Genomic DNA, 22,148 nt, shown 5'->3' with positions numbered 1-22,148 from the left:
TAGTTATTTCCAAGTCAATATTGCCTGTATGGACAGTGATGAAAAAAAAAAAGTGAACCTGTAAAACTGCGGTGTTAAATGCGATGCGGTCGAAAATTTGGGTGCACCTAACTTTTGTGCTGGTGCACCTAAGAAAAAAAGTTAGGTGCACCAGTGCAACCAGTGCAAAACGTTAGTCTAGAGCCCTGACTGCTATACAAGTTGTACACTGACTACTCTAAGTTATATCCAAGTTTCATGTCTACAGTGTTGTCCCATGAAAAGATATAATGAAATATTTGCAGAAATGTGAGGGGTGTACTCACTTTTGTGATACACTGTATATATATATATATATATATATATATATATATATATATATATATATATATATATATATATATATATATATATATATATATATATATATATATATATATATATATATATATATATATATATATATATATATATATATATATATATATATATATATATATATATATATATATATATATATATACAGGGGTTGGACAAAATAACTGAAACACCTGGTTTTAGACCACAATAATTTATTAGTATGGTGTAGGGCCTCCTTTTGCGGCCAATACAGCGTCAATTCGTCTTGGAAATGACATATACAAGTCCTGCACAGTGGTCAGAGGGATTTTAAGCCATTCTTCTTGCAGGATAGTGGCCAGGTCACTACGTGATGCTGGTGGAGGAAAACGTTTCCTGACTTGCTTCTCCAAAACACCCCAAAGTGGCTCCATAATATTTAGATCTGGTGACTGTGCAGGCCATGGGAGATGTTCAACTTCACTTTCATGTTCATCAAACCAATCTTTCACCAGTCTTGCTGTGTGTATTGGTGCATTGTCATCCTGATACACGGCACCGCCATTGGATGCACATGGTCCTCCAGAATGGTTCGGTAGTCCTTGGCAGTGACGCGCCCATCTAGCACAAGTATTGGGCCAAGGGAATGCCATGATATGGCAGCCCAAACCATCACTGATCCACCCCCATGCTTCACTCTGGGCATGCAACAGTCTGGGTGGTACGCTTCTTTGGGGCTTCTCCACACCGTAACTCTCCTGGATGTGGGGAAAACAGTAAAGGTGGACTCATCAGAGAACAATAAATGTTTCACATTGTCCACAGCCCAAGATTTGCGCTCCTTGCACCATTGAAACCGACGTTTGGCATTTGCACGAGTGACCAAAGGTTTGGCTATAGCAGCCCGGCCGTGTATATTGACCCTGTGGAGCTCCCGACGGACAGTTCTGGTGGAAACAGGAGAGTTGAGGTGCACATTTAATTCTGCCGTGATTTGGGCAGCCGTGGTTTTATGTTTTTTGGATACAATCCGGGTTAGCACCCGAACATCCCTTTCAGACAGCTTCCTCTTGCGTCCACAGTTCATCCTGTTGGATGTGGTTTGTCCTTCTTGGTGGTATGCTGACATACACCGTGGCTCTTGATACATCACAAAGACTTGCTGTCTTGGTCACAGATGCGCCAGCAACACGTGCACCAACAATTTGTCCTCTTTTGAACTCTGGTATGTCACCCATAATGTTGTGTGCATTGCAATATTTTGAGCAAAACTGTGCTCTTACCCTGCTAATTGAACCTTCACACTCTGCTCTTACTGGTGCAATGTGCAATTAATGAAGATTGGCCACCAGACTGGTCCAATTTAGCCATGAAACCTCCCACACTAAAATGACAGGTGTTTCAGTTATTTTGTCCAACCCCTGTATATATATATATATATATATATATATATATATATATATATATAGTGAAGCCCGAAATTATTCATACCCCTGGCAAATTTTGACTTAAAGTTACTTTTATTGAACCAGCAATTTTTTTTTTTGGACCGGAAATGACACAGGCGTCTCCCAGAAGATAATAAGACGATGTACAAGAGGCATCATTATGGAAAAAAATATTTCTCAGCTTTTATTTACATTTGAACAAAAAGTGGCATGTCCAAAATTATTCATACCCTTCTCAATAATTAATAGAAAAGCCTTTATTGGCTATTACAGCAATCAAACGCTTCCTATAATTGCTGACCAGCTTTTTGCATGTCTCCACTGGTATTTTTGCCCATTCATCTTTAGCGATGAGCTCCAACTCTTTCAGGTTGGAGGGTCTCCTTGCCATCACCCTGATCTTTAGCTCCCTCCACAGATTCTCAATTGGATTCAAGTCAGGACTCTGGCTGGGCCACTGCAAAATGTTAATGTTTTTGTCCGCTAACCATTTCTTCACCACTTTTGCTGTGTGTTTTGGGTCGTTGTCGTGCTGAAATGTCCACTGGTGCCCAAGGCCAAGTTTCTCTGCAGACTGCCTGATGATGTTGTTGAGAATCTTGATGTATTGATCTTTTTTCATGATGCCGTTTACTGTGAATAGGTTCCCTGGTCCATTGGCTGAAAAACACCCCCAAATCATTAGGTTCCCACCACCATGTTTGACAGTGGGGATGGTGATCTTAGGGTTGAAGGCTTCTCCTTTTTTACGCCAAATGAAGGATACATCATTGTGGCCAAACAATTCAATTTTTGTTTTATCTGACCATAAAACAGAAGACCAGAAGTCTTCTTCTTTGTCCAGATGAGCATTTGCAAAGGCCAAGCGAGCTTTTGTGTGCCTTTTCTGGAGAAGTGGCGTCCTCCTTGGTCTGCGTCCGTGGAACCCAGCAGTGTGCAGTGTCCGTTGGACTGTCTGCCTTGAGACGTTGCCACCAGCAGAGCCCAGATTCACCAGTATGGCCTTGGTGGTGATCCTTGGATTCTTTTTCACCTCTCTCACTATCCTCCTGGCCAGCACAGGTGTCACTTTTGGCTTCCGACCACGTCCTCTGAGATTTTCCACAGTGCGGAATGTCTTGTATTTTTTAATAATACTTTGCACTGTAGCCACTGGAACTTGAAAACATTTAGATATGGCCTTATAGCCCTTTCCTGACTTGTGAGCTGCCACAATGCACAGCCGCAGGTCCTTAGTGAGCTCCTTTGTCTTAGCCATGACTGTCCACAAACCAACTGCAGAGAGTTGCTGTTTTTCACCTGTTGAGTTGATTAAAACAGCTGTTCCCAATGAATCAGGGTAATTAGGATGCTTTAGAACAGCTTGGACTATTTGGAATGGTATAGAACTTTTGATTTTCCCATAGACTGTGACAGTTTGCAAAGGGTATGAATAATTTTGGACATGCCACTTTTTGTTCAAATGTAAATAAAAGCTGGGAAATATTTTTTTCCATAATGATGCCTCTTGTACATCGTCTTATTATCTTCTGGGAGACGCCTGTGTCATTTCTGGTCAAAAAAAAAAATTGCTGGTTGAATAAAAGTAACTTTAAGTCAAAATTTGCCAGGGGTATGAATAATTTCGGGCTTCACTGTATATAGTGTGTGTGTGTGTGTGTGTGTGTGTGTGTGTGTGTGTGTGTGTGTGTGTGTATATACAGTGTATCACAAAAGTGAGTACACCCCTCACATTTCTGCAAATATTTCATTATATCTTTTCATGGGACAACACTGTAGACATGAAACTTGGATATAACTTAGAGTAGTCAGTGTACAACTTGTATAGCAGTGTAGATTTACTGTCTTCTGAAAATAACTCAACACACAGCTATTAATGTCTAAATAGCTGGCAACATAAGTGAGTACACCCCACAGTGAACATGTCCAAATTGTGCCCAAATGTGTCGTTGTCCCTCCCTGGTGTCATGTGTCAAGGTCCCAGGTGTAAATGGGGAGCAGGGCTGTTAAATTTGGTGTTTTGGGTACAATTGTCTCATACTGGCCACTGGATATTCAACATGGCACCTCATGGCAAAGAACTCTCTGAGGATGTGAGAAATAGAATTGTTGCTCTCCACAAAGATGGCCTGGGCTATAAGAAGATTGCTAACACCCTGAAACTGAGCTACAGCATGGTGGCCAAGGTCATACAGCGGTTTTCCAGGACAGGTTCCACTCGGAACAGGCTTCGCCAGGGTCGACCAAAGAAGTCGAGTCCACGTGTTCGGCGTCATATCCAGAGGTTGGCTTTAAAAAATAGACACATGAGTGCTGCCAGCATTGCTGCAGAGGTTGAAGACGTGGGAGGTCAGCCTGTCAGTGCTCAGACCATACGCCGCACACTGCATCAACTTGGTCTGCATGGTCGTCATCCCAGAAGGAAGCTGACGCACAAGAAAGCCAGCAAACAGTTTGCTGAAGACAAGCAGTCCAAGAACATGGATTACTGGAATGCCCTGTGGTCTGACGAGACCAAGATAAACTTGTTTGGCTCAGATGGTGTCCAGCATGTGTGGCGGCGCCCTGGTGAGAAGTACCAAGACAACTGTATCTTGCCTACAGTCAAGCATGGTGGTGGTAGCATCATGGTCTTGGGCTGCATGAGTGTTGCTGGCACTGGGGAGCTGCAGTTCATTGAGGGAAACATGAATTCCAACATGTACTGTGACATTCTGAAACAGAGCATGATCCCCTCCCTTCGAAAACTGGGCCTCATGGCAGTTTTCCAACAGGATAACGACCCCAAACACAACCTCCAAGATGACAACTGCCTTGCTGAGGAAGCTGAAGGTAAAGGTGATGGACTAAACCCAATTGAGCACCTGTGGCGCATCCTCAAGTGGAAGGTGGAGGAGTTCAAGGTGTCTAACATCCACCAGCTCCGTGATGTCATCATGGAGGAGTGGAAGAGGATTCCAGTAGCAACCTGTGCAGCTCTGGTGAATTCCATGCCCAGGAGGGTTAAGGCAGTGCTGGATAATAATGGTGGTCACACAAAATATTGACACTTTGGGCACAATTTGGACATGTTCACTGTGGGGTGTACTCACTTATGTTGCCAGCTATTTAGACATTAATGGTTGTGTGTTGAGTTATTTTCAGAAGACAGTAAATCTACACTGCTATACAAGTTGTACACTGACTACTCTAAGTTATATCCAAGTTTCATGTCTATAGTGTTGTCCCATGAAAAGATATAATGAAATATTTGCAGAAATGTGAGGGGTGTACTCACTTTTGTGATTTACTGTATATGTAGACATATGTATGTGTACAGTATATGCGTGTGTACAGTTTTTATATGTATAGATTTGTATTTGTGTATAGTAATCACATCTGTATAGCTTATTTTGCACAGTTTCTGCACTACTCGTCACTTTCCACACTTGTTCACTTTAAATTGCTCTTTTTAAATTATATTATTTTTTCTAATTTTTTCTATACTTTACATTTAAGAACATTTCTATATTTTTATATATATTGTATAATATATATTTTGACTATTTGTAGTTTTTGTAATTACTGTGGCTGAGCAGTCACTAAAGCATTTCACTGCCAGTTGTACTGTGTATGACTCTGTATGTGACAAACCTTGATTTGATTTGATAATAAATATATATCAGGATACTGATACACAACAGCAGAAGTTATTAGAATGTGGCCACATCTTTGAATCAAATTGTCTCTTTAAAGCCAAATGTTTTTTTTCTGCTACACAAATATTTCTGATTTGACATTAATGGTAGTAAAATTTAGAAATGTATTTATTTATTTATTTATTTATTTTTCACATTTTCTAAATGTAAATTCAGAAACTGTTGGACATGTGTGGACCTCATTGCATTTGTGATTGAGATTTTGAAAAATGAGCAGTTGTGAACACGTTTGTTAATTTCTATGTTGTTTATTGTCCATTTCTAATTTGTTTTGTTCACTTGTGATTAATGAGAGGATTCTGGTTTCACATTTACCCACCACATGCGCTGGATGTACTTTGGAGAGAACCATTTTTCATCGGGCACTTTCTCCTTCACGCTGGTTTAGGGTCAGGCTGGGTTTACCCCTGTGTTGGGCTCTGTTCACCCAGCAATGACCTGCTGCATTTGTGTATGTGTTTATATCAGAGAGGAAACAGGCTTGCCTCTTGCAGGAAATGGAGGAGGAAAGTTGGCAGAGAAGGTCAAGAGTTGAGCGAGTATGTGCATGTCCCTCATGGACAAGGTTATGCACTGTGACATGTCTCAACCTTTAGCGTCTCTCGTAGGGACGTGCTGCTGTATTGTGTGAGGGACATTTTCATAGGACCCTGAATAGTATTTAAGATGGTATTTCAATAGGAATTGTTTTGTTATTGAGAGGCCCCCACCATGCTCCCTTTTGTTTGTATATTTTAGCTTTTGTTAGTCATCAGTTGTATGGTTGTATGTGCAATTCAATTGCTCTCTCAATGGAACAATGTCATCCGTGTTGCACTGGAAATTAGGCATGAATTAGGCGTTGAGTTTCAAGGTATTTTTTCCCATAAGGATGTATGGGAAACCTGTTAATGCGTGCCATGTTCCTGTGGAACTGCATATATTTTAGGCTAATGTAGAATAATGGGGTTGTTTTTTACACTAATATGAAAACACTGAAATACAAATGAAAAACAGTTAAATACAATAAAACCTGCACTTTACCTTTATTTCTTCATTTTTTCCTTATGCTTCTTAATCGTGGAGATGCTTGATCTTGGAATACCATATCTGTTTTCTCCAAACAAAATCTTGAGCTGTGTCCGGAATCGCATACTTACAGAGTACGTACTAGATTGGAGGAAGTATGCACTACTCGGCCGGTAAAGAAGTACATACTTTCAGTACAGAAGTATGCAGTATGCACACAAACACCGCTACGTACTACACGTGATGACGTAAGGACGTGATGACGTAATATCACCATAGTTACAGACTCATTACAAACCCCACTCGCCAAAATTTTGGATATTTATTGTCTTTGTTATTTATTCGTCTGTAAAATTGGTTATTTTATTTATCTTACACTTGTGAACAGAGGACTCCGTTTTCCGCTATCTTTCTTGTTTCTCATTCCGCTTTGAACGCCTACGCAGCTCCAGTTGCATTATGGGATACATTAGCAGACCGCAAGTGTGCATCGCTTGCATACTCAAACATGGCTGCCCAATAAGTAGGTCATCCGGGTACTTCTCGCATACCTCTTTATTTATACTATGTATTCGGACATACTAACCGCTCTCGCGTACTCATTTCGCGTACTATTGAGTATGGAAGTATGCGATTCCGGACGCAGCTTTGGTCTTATCTGACCATAAAACCTTTTGCCTCTTGGCATTAGAGTTGTCCATGTCTTTTAGCATGGTACTTTTTCAGGACTGGCTTCTTTCTTGCCACCCTGCCATACAGACCGGCATATGTAATGCTTATAAGATTGCTGTCACATCCACAGAGTGACCAATCTCAGTCTACAGACTTCAAAGTTGCCATTGACCTAGCTGGTAGCTTCCTCAATCATGTCCTGGCTTAGTTATGTAGTTTGGACAGACGGCCCAATCTTGGCAAGGTGTTGGTGGTGCCATACATGTTATACCTCTTGATAATGCTCTGAACGATACACTGTAGTGTGAGGTGGTGCTGCTTACCTTGCTGCTGCTCTACCTTCGCACTTACACTTTGGTGCTCAGCCATGAAATGTCAGATTCTACTTAAATTAGAACTATAGCATAGTGAGTGTTATCACGATACGCTTTTTGATAATGCTCTGAACAGTACTTAGCTAAAGCCTTTTTGTATCCTTCAACTAACTTGTGCCTGATAACATAATCACTGAGCCCTTTTAAAAGCATCTTTCTAACCATTGTGAATATTTGGAATTCTCAAGGAACAGCTGGTTTTATCCTGAAGTAATTAAAACTACTACTGTTGATGTTAGGTGTGAAAGAATAAAAGGCCTTTATTTGTCATATATACAGAGATGGGATTCGAACTCTCAACCTTTCAGTTGAAAGCCCAAAGCACTACTCACTAGGTTACCATTGTCCCAAAGCTCTACCCACTAGGTTACCATTGTCCCAAAGCTCTACCCACTAGGATACTATTGTCCCAAAGCTCTACCCACTAGGTTACCATTGTCCCAAAGCTCTACCCACTAGGATACTATTGTCCCAAAGCTCTACCCACTAGGTTACCATTGTCCCAAAGCTCTACCCACTAGGTTACCATTGTCCCAAAGCTCTACCCGCTAGGTTACCACTGTTCCAAAGCTCTACCCACTAGGATACCACTGTCCCAAAGCTCTACCCACTAGGATACCACTGTCCCAAAGCTCTACTCACTAGGTTACCACTGTTCCAAAGCTCTACCCACTAGGATACCACTGTTCCAAAGCTCTACCCACTAGGATACCACTGTCCCAAAGCTCTACTCACTAGGTTACCACTGTTCCAAAGCTCTACTCACTAGGTTACCATTGTCCCAAAGCTCTACCCACTAGGATACCACTGTCCCAAAGCTCTACTCACTAGGTTACCATTGTCCCAAAGCTCTACCCACTAGGATACCACTGTCCCAAAGCTCTACCCACTAGGATACCACTGTCCCAAAGCTCTACTCACTAGGTTACCATTGTCCCAAAGCTCTACCCACTAGGATACCACTGTTCCAAAGCTCTACTCACTAGGTTACCATTGTCCCAAAGCTCTACCCACTAGGATACCACTGTTCCAAAGCTCTACCCACTAGGTTACCACTGTCCCAAAGCTCTACTCACTAGGTTACCACTGTTCCAAAGCTCTACTCACTAGGTTACCATTGTCCCAAAGCTCTACCCACTAGGATACCACTGTCCCAAAGCTCTACTCACTAGGTTACCATTGTCCCAAAGCTCTACCCACTAGGTTACCACTGTTCCAAAGCTCTACTCACTAGGTTACCATTGTCCCAAAGCTCTACCCACTAGGTTACCACTGTTCCAAAGCTCTACTCACTAGGTTACCATTGTCCCAAAGCTCTACCCACTAGGATACCACTGTTCCAAAGCTCTACTCACTAGGTTACCATTGTCCCAAAGCTCTACTCACTAGGTTACCATTGTCCCAAAGCTCTACCCACTAGGTTACCACTGTTCCAAAGCTCTACTCACTAGGTTACCATTGTCCCAAAGCTCTACCCACTAGGATACCACTGTTCCAAAGCTCTACTCACTAGGTTACCACTGTTCCAAAGCTCTACCCACTAGGATACCATTGTCCCAAAGCTCTACTCACTAGGTTACCACTGTCCCAAAGCTCTACCCACTAGGTTACCACTGTTCCAAAGCTCTACCCACTAGGTTACCACTGTTCCAAAGCTCTACCCACTAGGTTACCATTGTCCCAAAGCTCTACCCACTAGGTTACCACTGTTCCAAAGCTCTACCCACTAGGTTACCATTGTCCCAAAGCTCTATTCACTAGGTTACCACTGTTCCAAAGCTCTACCCACTAGGTTACCACTGTTCCAAAGCTCTACCCACTAGGATACCACTGTCCCAAAGCTCTACCCACTAGGTTACCACTGTTCCAAAGCTCTACCCACTAGGTTACCACTGTTCCAAAGCTCTACCCACTAGGTTACCACTGTTCCAAAGCTCTACCCACTAGGTTACCACTGTTCCAAAGCTCTACCCACTAGGATACCACTGTCCCAAAGCTCTACCCACTAGGTTACCACTGTCCCAAAGCTCTACTCACTAGGTTACCACTGTTCTAAAGCTCTACCCACTAGGATACCATTGTCCCAAAGCTCTACCCACTAAGCAGGTTTATTAAAGTGTGTATACTAATTAATTATAATGATATACCAGATACATCAGATTTTTTGTTAAGTAATGAGGATTATAACATTTAAATACTGCTGGAAAAAGACTTTGTTTATTTTCATTTTTATGTTACAAAGAGCAACAATTTCCATGTGGAAAGTTTTAGAGAATTTTCCCAGTACTTCTTTTTATTTGTCCTATACTAAGCCAGGCCGCCTTTTAAAGCTCCTTTGTTTGAATATTGAATGTGTTTTAAATAATCTCTTTTTATTAAACCCAGCTCCAAGGCAGCATTCACATCATACACAGTCAAACTGTCTTTGCGCTGGCTGTGCCATTATTTCCTGTAGTGTAAGACGGTGCTGCTTACCTTGCAGCTGCTCTACCTTTGCACTTTGACACTCGTCTTGAAGCCCTGAAATGTCTGATTCCACTGTAGGGAGATTTGGTTTGCATTTAAAATGAATAGAATGTATTTATTTGTCATATATACATATACAGGTGTAAAGTACTCCAAAATGGGTTTTTTTTCTGCATTTACCAGCTTGTTTCAACCCATTTCAGCCATTGTACGGGCGCCCTTGGAGGCGAGTGGGTTAAGGGCCTTGCTCTAGGGCCCAACAGTGGCTCCATGGCAGCACCAGGCATTCAAACACTCAACCTTTCAACTGATAGCCCAAAGATAGCAATCCTACATTCATTAACCCCGGAATGGCTATGTAGCTTTTTAATAAGAGTTAACACAGCCTTCGATTGATTCGTTAAAATTTCATGAACCCATTTTTTAAAAATCTTCTCATGTCTCTAAATCACGACTGCTGCAGAGCTTTCTTGTTTTAAATTAAAATACATTTCATACAAAACCACATGTATATAAACCATACTGTTCGTCAACAGTGGCTCAGCGGTTTGATCCCCAGGTGGGGCGGTCTTGGTCCTTTCTGTGTGGAGTTTGCATGTTCTCCCTGTGTCTGCATGTGTTTCCTCCAGGAGCTCCGGTTTTCTCCCACAGTCCAAAGACAGTCGTAAGTGAGGTGAATTGGAGATACAAAATTGTCCATGACTGTGTTTGACATTAAACTTGAACTGATGAATCTTGTGTAACCAGTAACTACCTGTCCTGTCATGAATGGAACCAAAGTGTGTAAAACATGACTCTAAAATTGTAATAAATACATAAAATAAATAAAACGTCAATATTGTGTGTTGTTTTTAAGGTCACCGCTCAGTGGAGCAGCCAGCACAAAGAGGTTTTGCAGCAAATCATGTGAAATGCATAAACATAACCCCAAATGGCAATACGCGCCCCACCTCATGTTGAACGAAGCGCATCATGTGAATGCGGCCTAAGTGATTAGGTGGATGTATGTACTCTTTCCTCAGTGTGTTATCTGAGGGTCAGATAGGGCATGGTCCTACCAAATGATTAAAGCTTTTCCTCAGAGGGACTGTCCAGAAGCAGGTGATAACCCTGTCACATCAGAGACTGTTTTCCATCTTTTTCCTCCTCCATTCCCTTCCAGTTGTTATCTGCTGTTTTTTAAAGTAGGGACCTGTGTGCGCTACACTGGACACTTGCTCCGATAAGTGACTGCAGTGGAACAAAGAACTGTAGTGGCCATCAGGTCTGAACTGATTTTGGCGAAAGGCTTCTTGTTGTAGAGTCTTCATCATGTTTTGTGATTTTGGGATTCCAAATTAGATTAGATGCTCTTAGAAATAAATCATTGGGTGATTCTATGGCTTTTGATCAAGGAAAAAGAAATCACAAAGAAATGATATTTTTTTGACTAATTTAATTGACACCTTTCAAATCTGTTTCTGTACAGTGTGCACAATTCTAACAGCTCATATTAATCCTCTTGTAATGTTCTGATATTAGGTAAATTTTTTCTATTGTTCTGACCCAGTGTGACCGAGACACGTTTGAGAACTACTACAGGAAGCAGAGGAGGAAACAAGCTCGACTAGTGTTGCAGCCACATTCTAACATGGTAGGCCTTCCTACTAAATTGTTTTATTATTTTGTTGTCTGTATATATTATAAGAAATGAATTAAATAATTTTTCTTCATAGATATTTTTAAAGGAGTAGTTCCTTTGTGCTCAGCTCTGATTGGCTATCCCTGGTTTTAATTTATTTCTTATTTGCAAAAAGTTTGCTGTGTTGCTTTATCATCCAACTTCATCTCAATGAACTCTCATGGAAATAAACCTTTCCAATCATTAACCACAACATAAAACCTATTATTAAAATGTAAATGAGTATTTAATTCCTTATGCACCTGGAATGTTATTCCGACATCAAACTACAGTGAAACAGGTAAAACACGCTAGCACACCAGAGCTGACAGCTCAAACTTGTCGGTTTGAATTTCAGCTGCTACCTGCAGGCTTGGGCGGCTACACGAACAACGATTGTTGATCGTTCAAGGGTGGGTGCTAAAGCGAATTCCTCATAACTGATGCAATTACAATCTCTGCTGGCTGATTGACAGTGCCTGCACACAGTTGAGGGATAATGTGGAGTAGTGTGGCTCTCTATACCCAAACCTGATTCACATATGAACTTGCCTTGTGCAGGTGAAAAGATGCAGTCGGCTACTTCACATGTGACAGAGGGGGCGTGTGTTAGGCTCACCTCAGTCAGAGTGGAGGTCTGCATTAGTAGAGAGGAAGCGTAATGCAATCAGGTAGTTGGATAAGAATAGATTGGGAGGAAAATTGGGGGAGAAAATGTCCCTCTAAGTGAAAAGATTCTCAAAGTAAGTGGCGTTTTAGTTTGTTGCATTTAACAGGATATGAGTGATCTGGATTTAAGATTTGCAGAGATGTCAAAAATGCTTGTAAAATACAACATATGGCCAAAAGTATATGGACGCCTGTCAATAAGCTTGATGGACATCCTTTTTCTAAACAAGACGCATTAACATGAAGTCGTGCCCCTGTCAATAACAACCTTTACTGTTCTGGAAAGGCTTTCCGCATTTGTGAGGTACGGCAATAATGTGGACATGAGGACTCGGCTCACAGTCGTGTCCACCAAGCTTTTCCAATCTCCAATTTCTGCCCGAGGTTTTCAGTGGGATTGAGGTTAAGGCTCAGGCCGGTCATAGGCTTTAGACCAAACGCATCAAAGCATGGCTTTATGGAGCACAGGAGCTCCGTCCTGCCAGAGAAATGGAACGACCTTTCACTTAATAAACTTAATAATAATACGGGATGTCCTTATACTTTGGCCCATATAGTAGTTGTATACATACAGTGATGAGCTTATAGATAGTGTGTTAGCCATCACAATTCATTGTAGCTTCCTTTCAGATCAGTTAGTGTGTTTAGGAAGATATTAGAACACAGATTTTCACTCTCATTTTTTTCTTCTTTCCTCTCTCTGCATTGTGTGGACTGCAGCATGAAACTCTAGAAGGATACAGACGGTACTTTAATCAAATTGTAGGGTAAGTTTTACGTATTTTCCTCCATATTTTAATTCCCCATCATTAAAGCTAATGAAAATCATTTGCAAAGTAATTACATTGTCTTTAAGATTAAAGAGATGAATTGAAAATAGCAAGCAGATTGTGGTATTCTGCTCGAGCTCTGCTTATTCCCTGTGCTGTCCAGACCATCCCTTCACTTAATGCGCTCCTTCTTGCACATATTCCATTCAGGAACTGTTAGAGACCTGTCAGGTTGAAGGATTTATGTGCTCAGGGATATGGACCAGCTGATGGGTGTTATTGCAAGAGTCTGGGGGGAATATTATAAAGGTGGCTGTCTAAGTGAAGGCTTTTGCAAACATCCTGGTGGCAGAGACTGTTCCCTGGGCACTGCCACAACAGGATATCTGTTGGAATGCACATATGCTGCTAGGCTCTCCACATTACCCACATCCCATTCTTATGAGCACAAAGTTTGGGCTGGGACTTACGGATGTTTTTATGAATTAAAAAGTAATATGTCCGCGTAATGACACATGCACCAGTACACATCTTGAGCTAATATCAAATTCAATTCAATTCAATGGTGCTTTTTTGGTATGACAAGTATTTACATTTGTATTGTTAAAGCTTTGATGAAGAAAAAAGAAATTAATATACAAAACAAAAGGAAAAATAACAACACTACTACCACTTTCAATGATGGTAATAACAATAAAATATACTACTGTACAATGGCAACACTTCTATTATCTGTCATCATAAATAACAAATAATAATAATAATAGTATCATGATGTAATAATAATAATGATAATACTTTATAATAACAATAATTAAAATTGATTTAGTAATAACAACAATATTAAAATAACAAATATAAATTATGTAATGTAAAAATAACACTAATAATGACAACAGCAGTATAATGTTAATAATAATAAAGATGATTTAAAATAATAATCATAATTTAGAATAATAACAGAATAATAATGTAACAATAATAATGTTAATAATAATGATTTATAATAATAATAATGAATAATGATAGTATCATTATGTAATTAACAACAATATTAAGATATTAACAATAATACTAACTAATATTATTAACAATAATAGAGTAATATATAACAGTATAATAATGTAATAATAATAACAGAATAATAATGTAATAATAACAATAATAATAATAACAATAATAATAACAACAACAAATAATAATAATAATAATAATAATAATAATAATAATGATAGTATAGAATAAACTGTCAGCTTGTGGATCTGTTTCTCTGATAGGGTCACTCACTGTCTCTCAGACTGTGACACGAGTGGATGTACAGTGCTGCCAGTCCAGTTCTCTCACTCTGTTTTGTTTTGCACCTCTGTAGATTTTTCGTAGTGGAGGACCACATCCTGCATACGACACAGGGACTTGTGAACAGAGCTTATGTGGAGGAGTTATGGGAACTGGCTCTGTCAAAGACCATTGCAGCACTACGTACCCATTCAGTAAGTCCAAGTACCTCATAATTGGGCGTAGTGGTTTCTACAGGTTTGAGACAAATTAAAGGAAAAAGCAAGCAATCTACCACTTCTACCAGGATAGAAACGGTTCATCTCATTGATCATATGATTGGTCAGAATAACTTAACATTGATTTTACTGGATTATTCCCTCTAATAGGGTGCTTGAGTAGCAGAATGATAAATTGCACCAGCCCACTACCGCTGGAATCCAAAATTCAAATCTTTAGCAGCGCGCATACAGACACGATTGGCTATGTCTGGGTAGGAGCAGGGGGTGTTCCTTTCCGGGGTGTGATACTGCATTGCGCTTATGGACACTTTAACAGGTTTTGTTTTATTCATTTAATTGCCATTAACCGCTTCATCCTGGTCAGGGGCGTGCCTGGTCCAGTCTCACCGTGAACACAAGGCACATGGCAAGAACACCCTGTACAGGGTGCCAGTCCATAACATCACTTCTGTTATTTCATCACTACCTTTATTCACCTGACAGAAGTAATGAAAGGACTTTTCCACTGATTAACTGATTTAAATGTAAACAAATGTAACACAAGGCAAGAACACCCTAGACAGGGTTCCAGGCCATCATATCACTTCAGCCATCCATACAGACCTAGCCAATCATGTCTGTGTAGACTTTTCGCAGGCCGATCACATGGCTGAGATTTGAACCTGGTTCTCAGCGGTGGTGAGCTACTGTAATAGACCACTTGGCCACCCAAGCGCCTTTTGATGTTCTGTATTTGATTTTATTGGAATATTATGTTAAGCATTATGTTAAATTGTTTTGTTCCTTTTCAATAGTCATACAGCACTGATCCTGACCTGATCCTGGATCTGAAGAGTCTGATAGTGCTGTTTGCAGACACGCTACAGGTAAGTCGATTAATCCTCTATAGTGTAAAAATCCTCACACTGATAAAACTTTTTAATAAATCACAATCATGAAATCTGAGAATAAGGTGAACTGTTTGCAAGGAAAAAAAAGGTTAAAACCACTGTGAGTAATCACATATTACAAAGTTTACATATTTAAAAAATGTGATATGACTGTAGTTATGTTTTTTTCAGGCTGGCGAAACACTAAAAAGTCTTTTTAGGTCTATTTTTAGTTTAGAGGCAGAACAAATCCAGTGCTTAGCTCTACACTGCCAATGCACTTCATGTTAGCGCTATTCACATGCTCACTTGTCGGAAAAGAAACATTTTTCAGAGACTGAAACTTCAAACTTCAAAAGATTATGTAAATTTTAATGAACCTTCATTAAGCTGACAGAATTAATAATATGACTTTTCCTTATTACTTGTTTAACTTATTGTGTGATATAAATGTAAACAAATTTAACACCAAGTTTAGATGGGCCAAACCACTTGTTACAAACTTGATAAGGGAATTGTCAATCACTTAAGCAAAAACATTCCTTAAAAACAATAGTAATGCAAATAATTTAGATCTTTTGTCCATATATTGTACATAATATTGTAAAAAGATTCACCTAATCTTGAAGGGCAAGGCCAGAAACCACTTTTGAATGTGTATGGTGCATTAGATTAAGCATTGCCTAAGAATCCTTCATGCTGCTGTGATAAATATAGGCTTGAAGTACATCGGAAAACTGTTGTCACTTAACACAGTCTGCTGCTTCATCAAGATATGCACTTTTAATGTATTTACAACTAAGATTATATTTTCATGACACTAATTATGTAAGCTTGTTAATTGTGTATTTTTCTATAGCAGTTTTATAAATGACTGTGTATTTGCAGTGCAAGATATTTGTTTTGACTGATTCTGTACTATCCTTCTAATATTTTTTTACTTGGTACCATCAGAGCTAAACCTTCTTTGAGTATTTTCCCCTGACTAGTTTTAATATGGGGTCTCTCATCCTGTCCAGGGCTATGGGTTTCCAGTGAACCAGTTGTTTGACATGGTGCTTGAGATGAGAGATCAGTATGGAGAGATTCTCCTAAAAAAGTGGAATCAGTCCTTTAGGTAAGCAAGATCTCTCTATTCATCTGTCTGACTCTTGCTTATTTTTTCTCCTTGCATGCTTACTCTAGCTCTGAGTTATCACAGGGTTATGCTTTTTTATTTTTATTTTAGTTGGATTTTTGTTGGTTTGTATTTAGGTTCATTATAAGATTTAGCATTACAAAAAAATAATAATTATAATAATAATTTCTATCAGGGTTGCAGCAAAACAGGTTCCACTGGGCAACACTGGGTGCAGGGCAGGAGTACCCTGAATAGATCTCCAATCCATTGCAGAGCTTTGTCAGTTTCCCCTCAGACATAGCCAAGTGTGTCTGTGTAGGTGCCCAGCCGGCCAATAATAGACTGCTGCGCCTCCCAAGCACCTAAGTGTAATAGTTTGTAGTGTACATGTATAGTTTTCAATAATAAAACGTGTTTTATTAAATTAATTAGTAAATAATATTATTAAGTATTGTAATATAATTTATTTAAATAATTTAATATAATTTAATAACAGTTTTAAACACCCAGTTAAGGGACATTGGTAGCCTAGTGGGAAGAGCTTTGGGCTATCAATTGGAAGATTGTTGATTCAAATCCAGTCTTCGCTATGCAGCCACTATTGGGCCCTTGAACAGGGCCTTTAACCCTGTCTGCTCCAACGGCACAGTACAATGGCTGACCCCAGCTTCCAAACAAGCTAGTATATGCAGAAAAATAATTTAATTGTACTTAACACATGTATATGGATAGATAGATAGATAGATAGATAGATAGATAGATAGATAGATAGATAGATAGATACTTTATTGATCCCAAAGGAAATTAGAGAAAAAAGGCATTCTTCTTTGTCTCTTCTTAAAATTAAAATCATTAAATGAATTGTAATCAATAATTGTGCTATTTTACTGGCTGATTTTGTTAATGCCCTTGCTCTAGCTTCTTCTCATTTTCACATGTTTAAAACAAATATTGACTCACTTCTAGTCTACAGTTTCATTTTTGCTTTTGGTTACTGGAAGATACAAGCTGAACCTTTCACCTCCTGGATGTGTTTTTTAGAATCTGTTCTGCGTGCCCAAAGCTGTTAAAGGATTGGGAAACAGTATAAAACAGAGATATCTGTATGTACTGACCAGCACAATAGAAGTGCTTAATATTCCTCAAAGGACTAAAGTATTAACATAATCATGTATTTTTCATGTCCTGAAACATTTCTGTGCTGTTAGAATGAGTCAGTAAACACCACATGTTGGTCTCTTATGGAAACAGCTCATTGGAGGGAATGTTCAAGTTTGCAGGACTGAGTTTTGGGAGCAGATGTGATCGGTACAGACTGACCTTTTCAGAGTCTCCAGTCAGACAGTGTAGACCTGACTTTCTATGTGTATAACAGCCGGAGATCTTGGATTTCACCGCCTTAAACTGGAACTGGCTAGATTGGGAAGTTAAAGTTAAAGGAAATATGGCTGTAAGACCTGGTAAAGCCCATCAGCCATGCTACCTTTTCTTTGTTGTGCTATTATAACTTGGACGAGTGTGTAAACTATGCTGTCATGTAGCAGCTGATTGCATTTCTGCATTTATGCACTGTATCCTAATTTAAAAACCTCTAAAGTTTTTTGTAAATGTGTAAGCTTAAGTGGACAGAAATATTCTTTTTATAATTATTTTCCAGGCAAAATATTGATCAGGACAATTACAGTCCTATCCCTGCAGCCACAGAAGACGAATACAAGCAAATTTTAAACCAGTTTCCTTTCCAAGACCCGGAACTAGAAAAGGTGAGTTCCAAACACTGATACACTTTATGCTTTACTTTCCTGACTAAACATTGCAGCTCATTAACCCAGTTTAATTAGTTGTGCATATTAATTAGTCCAGATATTTTCATGTTTTTTATGTTTTTTTAACAGATGCCTTTGCCGAAGAAGTTCCCATTCTCGGGATTTGTACCCAAAGTCTATACGCAGATCAAAGAGTTTATTTACGCCTGTCTTAAATACTCAGAGGACCTGCATCTTAGGTAACAATACAAACAACACACTTGTGCACACACACAATCACTAAACTGTATTGCTTTATTCTGGTTTACTGGGAAAAGAGAAATTCCTACTGGTGAGTTCTGACCTACTCTCATCATTAGGGCTCTACTAAATGCATGGGAAAATGTGCTTAATTTCTTTGTTTTTGAAAAATCACAGATTTCGTGGATTTTTAAACAAAAGTGCCACATTTCGCGGCAGCCATTAAATAACACTCATAAATTGAATAATAGAATCAATGAAGGCTACAATACACAGCACAGCCAACCTTAATAGCTTCCTCTCAAAGACGAAAATACATTTTGTCTAACGAGCATCTTTAGAGTTTGTTGAGTTTATAAAGAAAGAAATAATCTGTACATAGACAAACTATTGGGAGCATAATACTTTACTGGCTTGTTTTTTTGAGGCGCAGCACAGAGATGATCTCGTGTGTAGAAAAGCACACTTTTTTTTATTAATTATGGAATCCCTAAATAAATACACAAAATACACTCAATACATAAACACAAACTTAATTTCCCTTTAGTTGCTAGGAACGCTCATATTGCATATTGAGCCTCATATTTCATACAGTACGCAAATAAAAAATTTTAAATTTCTAAACACAAACTTTAACATTTTAAATTTCGGCGCCCAGGTGGTGCAGCGGGATATTCCGCTAGCACACCAACGCTGAGATTCTGAACTCCTCGGTTCGAAACTAGGTGTTGCCACCGGTCGGCTGGGCGCCATCTAGCGGGCATAATTGGCAGTGCCTGCAGCAGACACGGTTCTGGGGGGGGATGACTGGACTTTGTGGGTGGTTTCTTCAAGCGCTGTGTAAGGACCATGACTGGCAGATAGTGGGGCGCCTGTGCAGAGTGCATAGGTGAAAAAAGGTTCTGCTAAGGGCTGTGCGCGGGTTGGAGTAGGCGTGAGCAGCAATATACCCACCCCGACTGCAATCAGGAATCCCCCAGCAGCGAAAGACAAATTGACTACACTAAATTGGGAGAAAATGGGAGAAAATGCATAAATAAAATTATAAAAAATTTAAAATTTTAGCAAGGACATCTTGAATGGTTGTTTGCAATTATGTACTATTGTTTTGGGGACAAATATTTCCCTACAGTGCAGAAGTAAATTGTTTTCCTATTTAAATGGACACATGCAGAGTAAAATCAGGGGGCGTCTTGAGGGTGACTTAAATATCCAAGCTCAGCAATCAGGAACCAGCCACATCCTATATTTAAGGCTTTGTATTCGTAAGTGAAATATAAAGAAGGTTCATTGACCAAGCTGTTAGCTGTGTGTTAATGTTATTAACACATAATTATTAGTTAATATTTTGGGAAGGAATGGTGGCTTGGTGGGTAGCACTGTTGCCTTTCCGGGTGGAGCGGTCCAGGTCCTTTCTGTGTGGAGTTTGCATGTTCTCCCCGTGTCTGCGTGGGTTTTCTACCGGAGCTCCAGTTTCCTCCCACAGTCCAAACACATGCAAGCGAGGTGAATTGGAGATACACAATTGTCCATGACTGTGTTTAATATTAAAAACTTAAACTGATGAATCTTGTGTTATCGTTAATTACATGTCATGTCATTATGCAACCAAAGTGTGTAAAACATGACATTAAAATTCTAGTAAAACTTAATATGTCATTCATTTCGACCTGTAATCAAATATGAACAGCTGAGCTTTTGTGAGGTGCACTTGTTAATGTGCCCTTATTGTTGATCCCAAGCCTGGATAAAAATGAGGAGGGTGACATCATGTAGAGCGTCCTGCACAAAAACTAAGGTATGCAGACCATAATGATCCACTGTGGCAACTTCTAAATACTAAAGCAGCTAAAAGTGCTCTAATACCCTGGTGAGATGCATGATGAAATTCCTTTTTAAATATAGCCACTGGCTTTGATTATCTAGAAGTTATTGCTGGTTTACTCATCTTGTTAATATGATCAACTAGCCAATTAAAACCTAGTAGACAGGGTTTGCTGCAGTACAGGGGCAGGACTGGACTAGGCTTGCTACAGGAAACAGCTGGAACACTTCAAACGACATGGCATGATCTATGTAACCATTTTATTTATTTAAACTTTCCATGCTACTGCTGTTATCTAGGCATGGTTGTGCTCATTCTGCCCTACAAGCTGATGTAGTGTTGTGATCTAATCTCTGACCTCTTTCCCCTAATTCCCTGTTCAGAACAGTAGGCTGTGAGTTCCAAGTCAGGGGGCATGATCACAGTTTTATTGAAGGTGAAGGTTCAGGCCAGGCAGAAGGCATCGGGCCTCTCTTGATTAAGCCTTTGTGCTAAAGTTCTGTTTTTTTTCTATAATACTATAATAATACTATAATACCCCTAATACTTGTTAACCCTCAGAGCTTTTTTGTATGCTTTTATGCTCCACATTTTCCTCCTGATTTAGTGCACTCAATTTGTCTTCCGCTGCTGAGGAATACTCGATTGCATCCGAGGAGAGCACGTCACTGTACACACCTCTTCCGATACATGCACACCCCTCCTCTTCTCGCTCCAGCATTCTGCACAGGCATCTCTTTCTCCAATCAGGGTCCTTACACAGCGTATGAAGACCCACTCACCCACACATAGTCCGGTCTTCCCCCCTGCAGATACAGTGGCCAATTAGTATCTGCTGCAGGCACTGCCAGATGGAGCCCAGTGGCAATGCCGAGTTTCAAACCGAGGAGTTCAGAATCTCGGCGCTGGTGTGCTAGCGGAGTATACCACTGTGCCACCTGGGTGCACAACCCTCCAAGCTTTAAGTGACTCGTATAATGCTTTGATGCCGATGTGTGTACTGAGGTTGAGCTATAATGTGCATGTGTGCAAAATTGTGTCCCAAACTGCTAACATTTAGCCAGGTTTGACCCCGTGTCTGTGTGGGTTTCCTATGGGAGGTCCGGTTTCCTCCCACAGTCCAAAGACATGCAAGTGAGGTGAATTTAAGATACAAAATTGTCCATGATTGTGTTTGATATTGAACTTGAACTGATTAATCTGGTGTAACCAGTAACTACCTGTCCTGTCATGAATGTAACCAAAGTGTGTAAAACATGTTAAAATCCTAATTAATAAATAAATAGCCAGGCTTGATAAAAACATGAAGGTTAATAAATAAATAAATATTAAATGAGTAAGTAAATAAATATTTTTTTTTTTACAATTCTGATATCACCAAGTTCTGCACATTTCTGTGTTTATTTTTAAAATTCATACTTTATCCGTCATGTTCTCTGCATCGCAAGTACAATTGTGACTACCATGTTGAAACATTGCTTTAATTATTAATTAAGATTAGTAGTAGTGCCCAGGTGATCACCGGGATCCGGTGTCTGAATCCCCAGCGGTGCTATCAGTCGGTCAGGTGTTTAGAGAAGAAGGCCGCACGCCTGCTTTAGATTGCCTTCCTGACTGGGTTGTGGACCTAGTGATTTATCTACCTACTGACTCTGGTATTTTATAATTTCCAAAAATAAACTTTCCTTTCTCATTTGGCTGGTCGTTGGAATGATTGGACCTCTCTGG

At 39.7% G+C, this 22,148-nt stretch overlaps 1 protein-coding gene across 1 annotated transcript in view; it reads left to right on the top strand.

Moving 5' to 3' along the window:
• The window catches only part of exoc6b (exocyst complex component 6B), a 174,948-nt gene that overhangs the window by 71,683 nt on the left and 81,117 nt on the right, over window positions 1–22,148 (top strand). The window contains exons 9-15 of the mRNA XM_062993202.1: window positions 11,534–11,617; window positions 13,034–13,080; window positions 14,453–14,573; window positions 15,395–15,466; window positions 16,489–16,586; window positions 18,247–18,352; window positions 18,485–18,594. Coding sequence (XP_062849272.1) covers window positions 11,534–11,617; window positions 13,034–13,080; window positions 14,453–14,573; window positions 15,395–15,466; window positions 16,489–16,586; window positions 18,247–18,352; window positions 18,485–18,594 — 638 coding nt within the window. The remainder of the gene's footprint in view (window positions 1–11,533; window positions 11,618–13,033; window positions 13,081–14,452; window positions 14,574–15,394; window positions 15,467–16,488; window positions 16,587–18,246; window positions 18,353–18,484; window positions 18,595–22,148) is intronic.

The sequence above is a fragment of the Trichomycterus rosablanca genome, chromosome 4 (assembly GCF_030014385.1).
Source record: "Trichomycterus rosablanca isolate fTriRos1 chromosome 4, fTriRos1.hap1, whole genome shotgun sequence".
Classification (NCBI taxonomy): Eukaryota; Metazoa; Chordata; class Actinopteri; order Siluriformes; family Trichomycteridae; genus Trichomycterus; species Trichomycterus rosablanca.
This window is presented reverse-complemented; position numbering and strand designations above follow the sequence as displayed.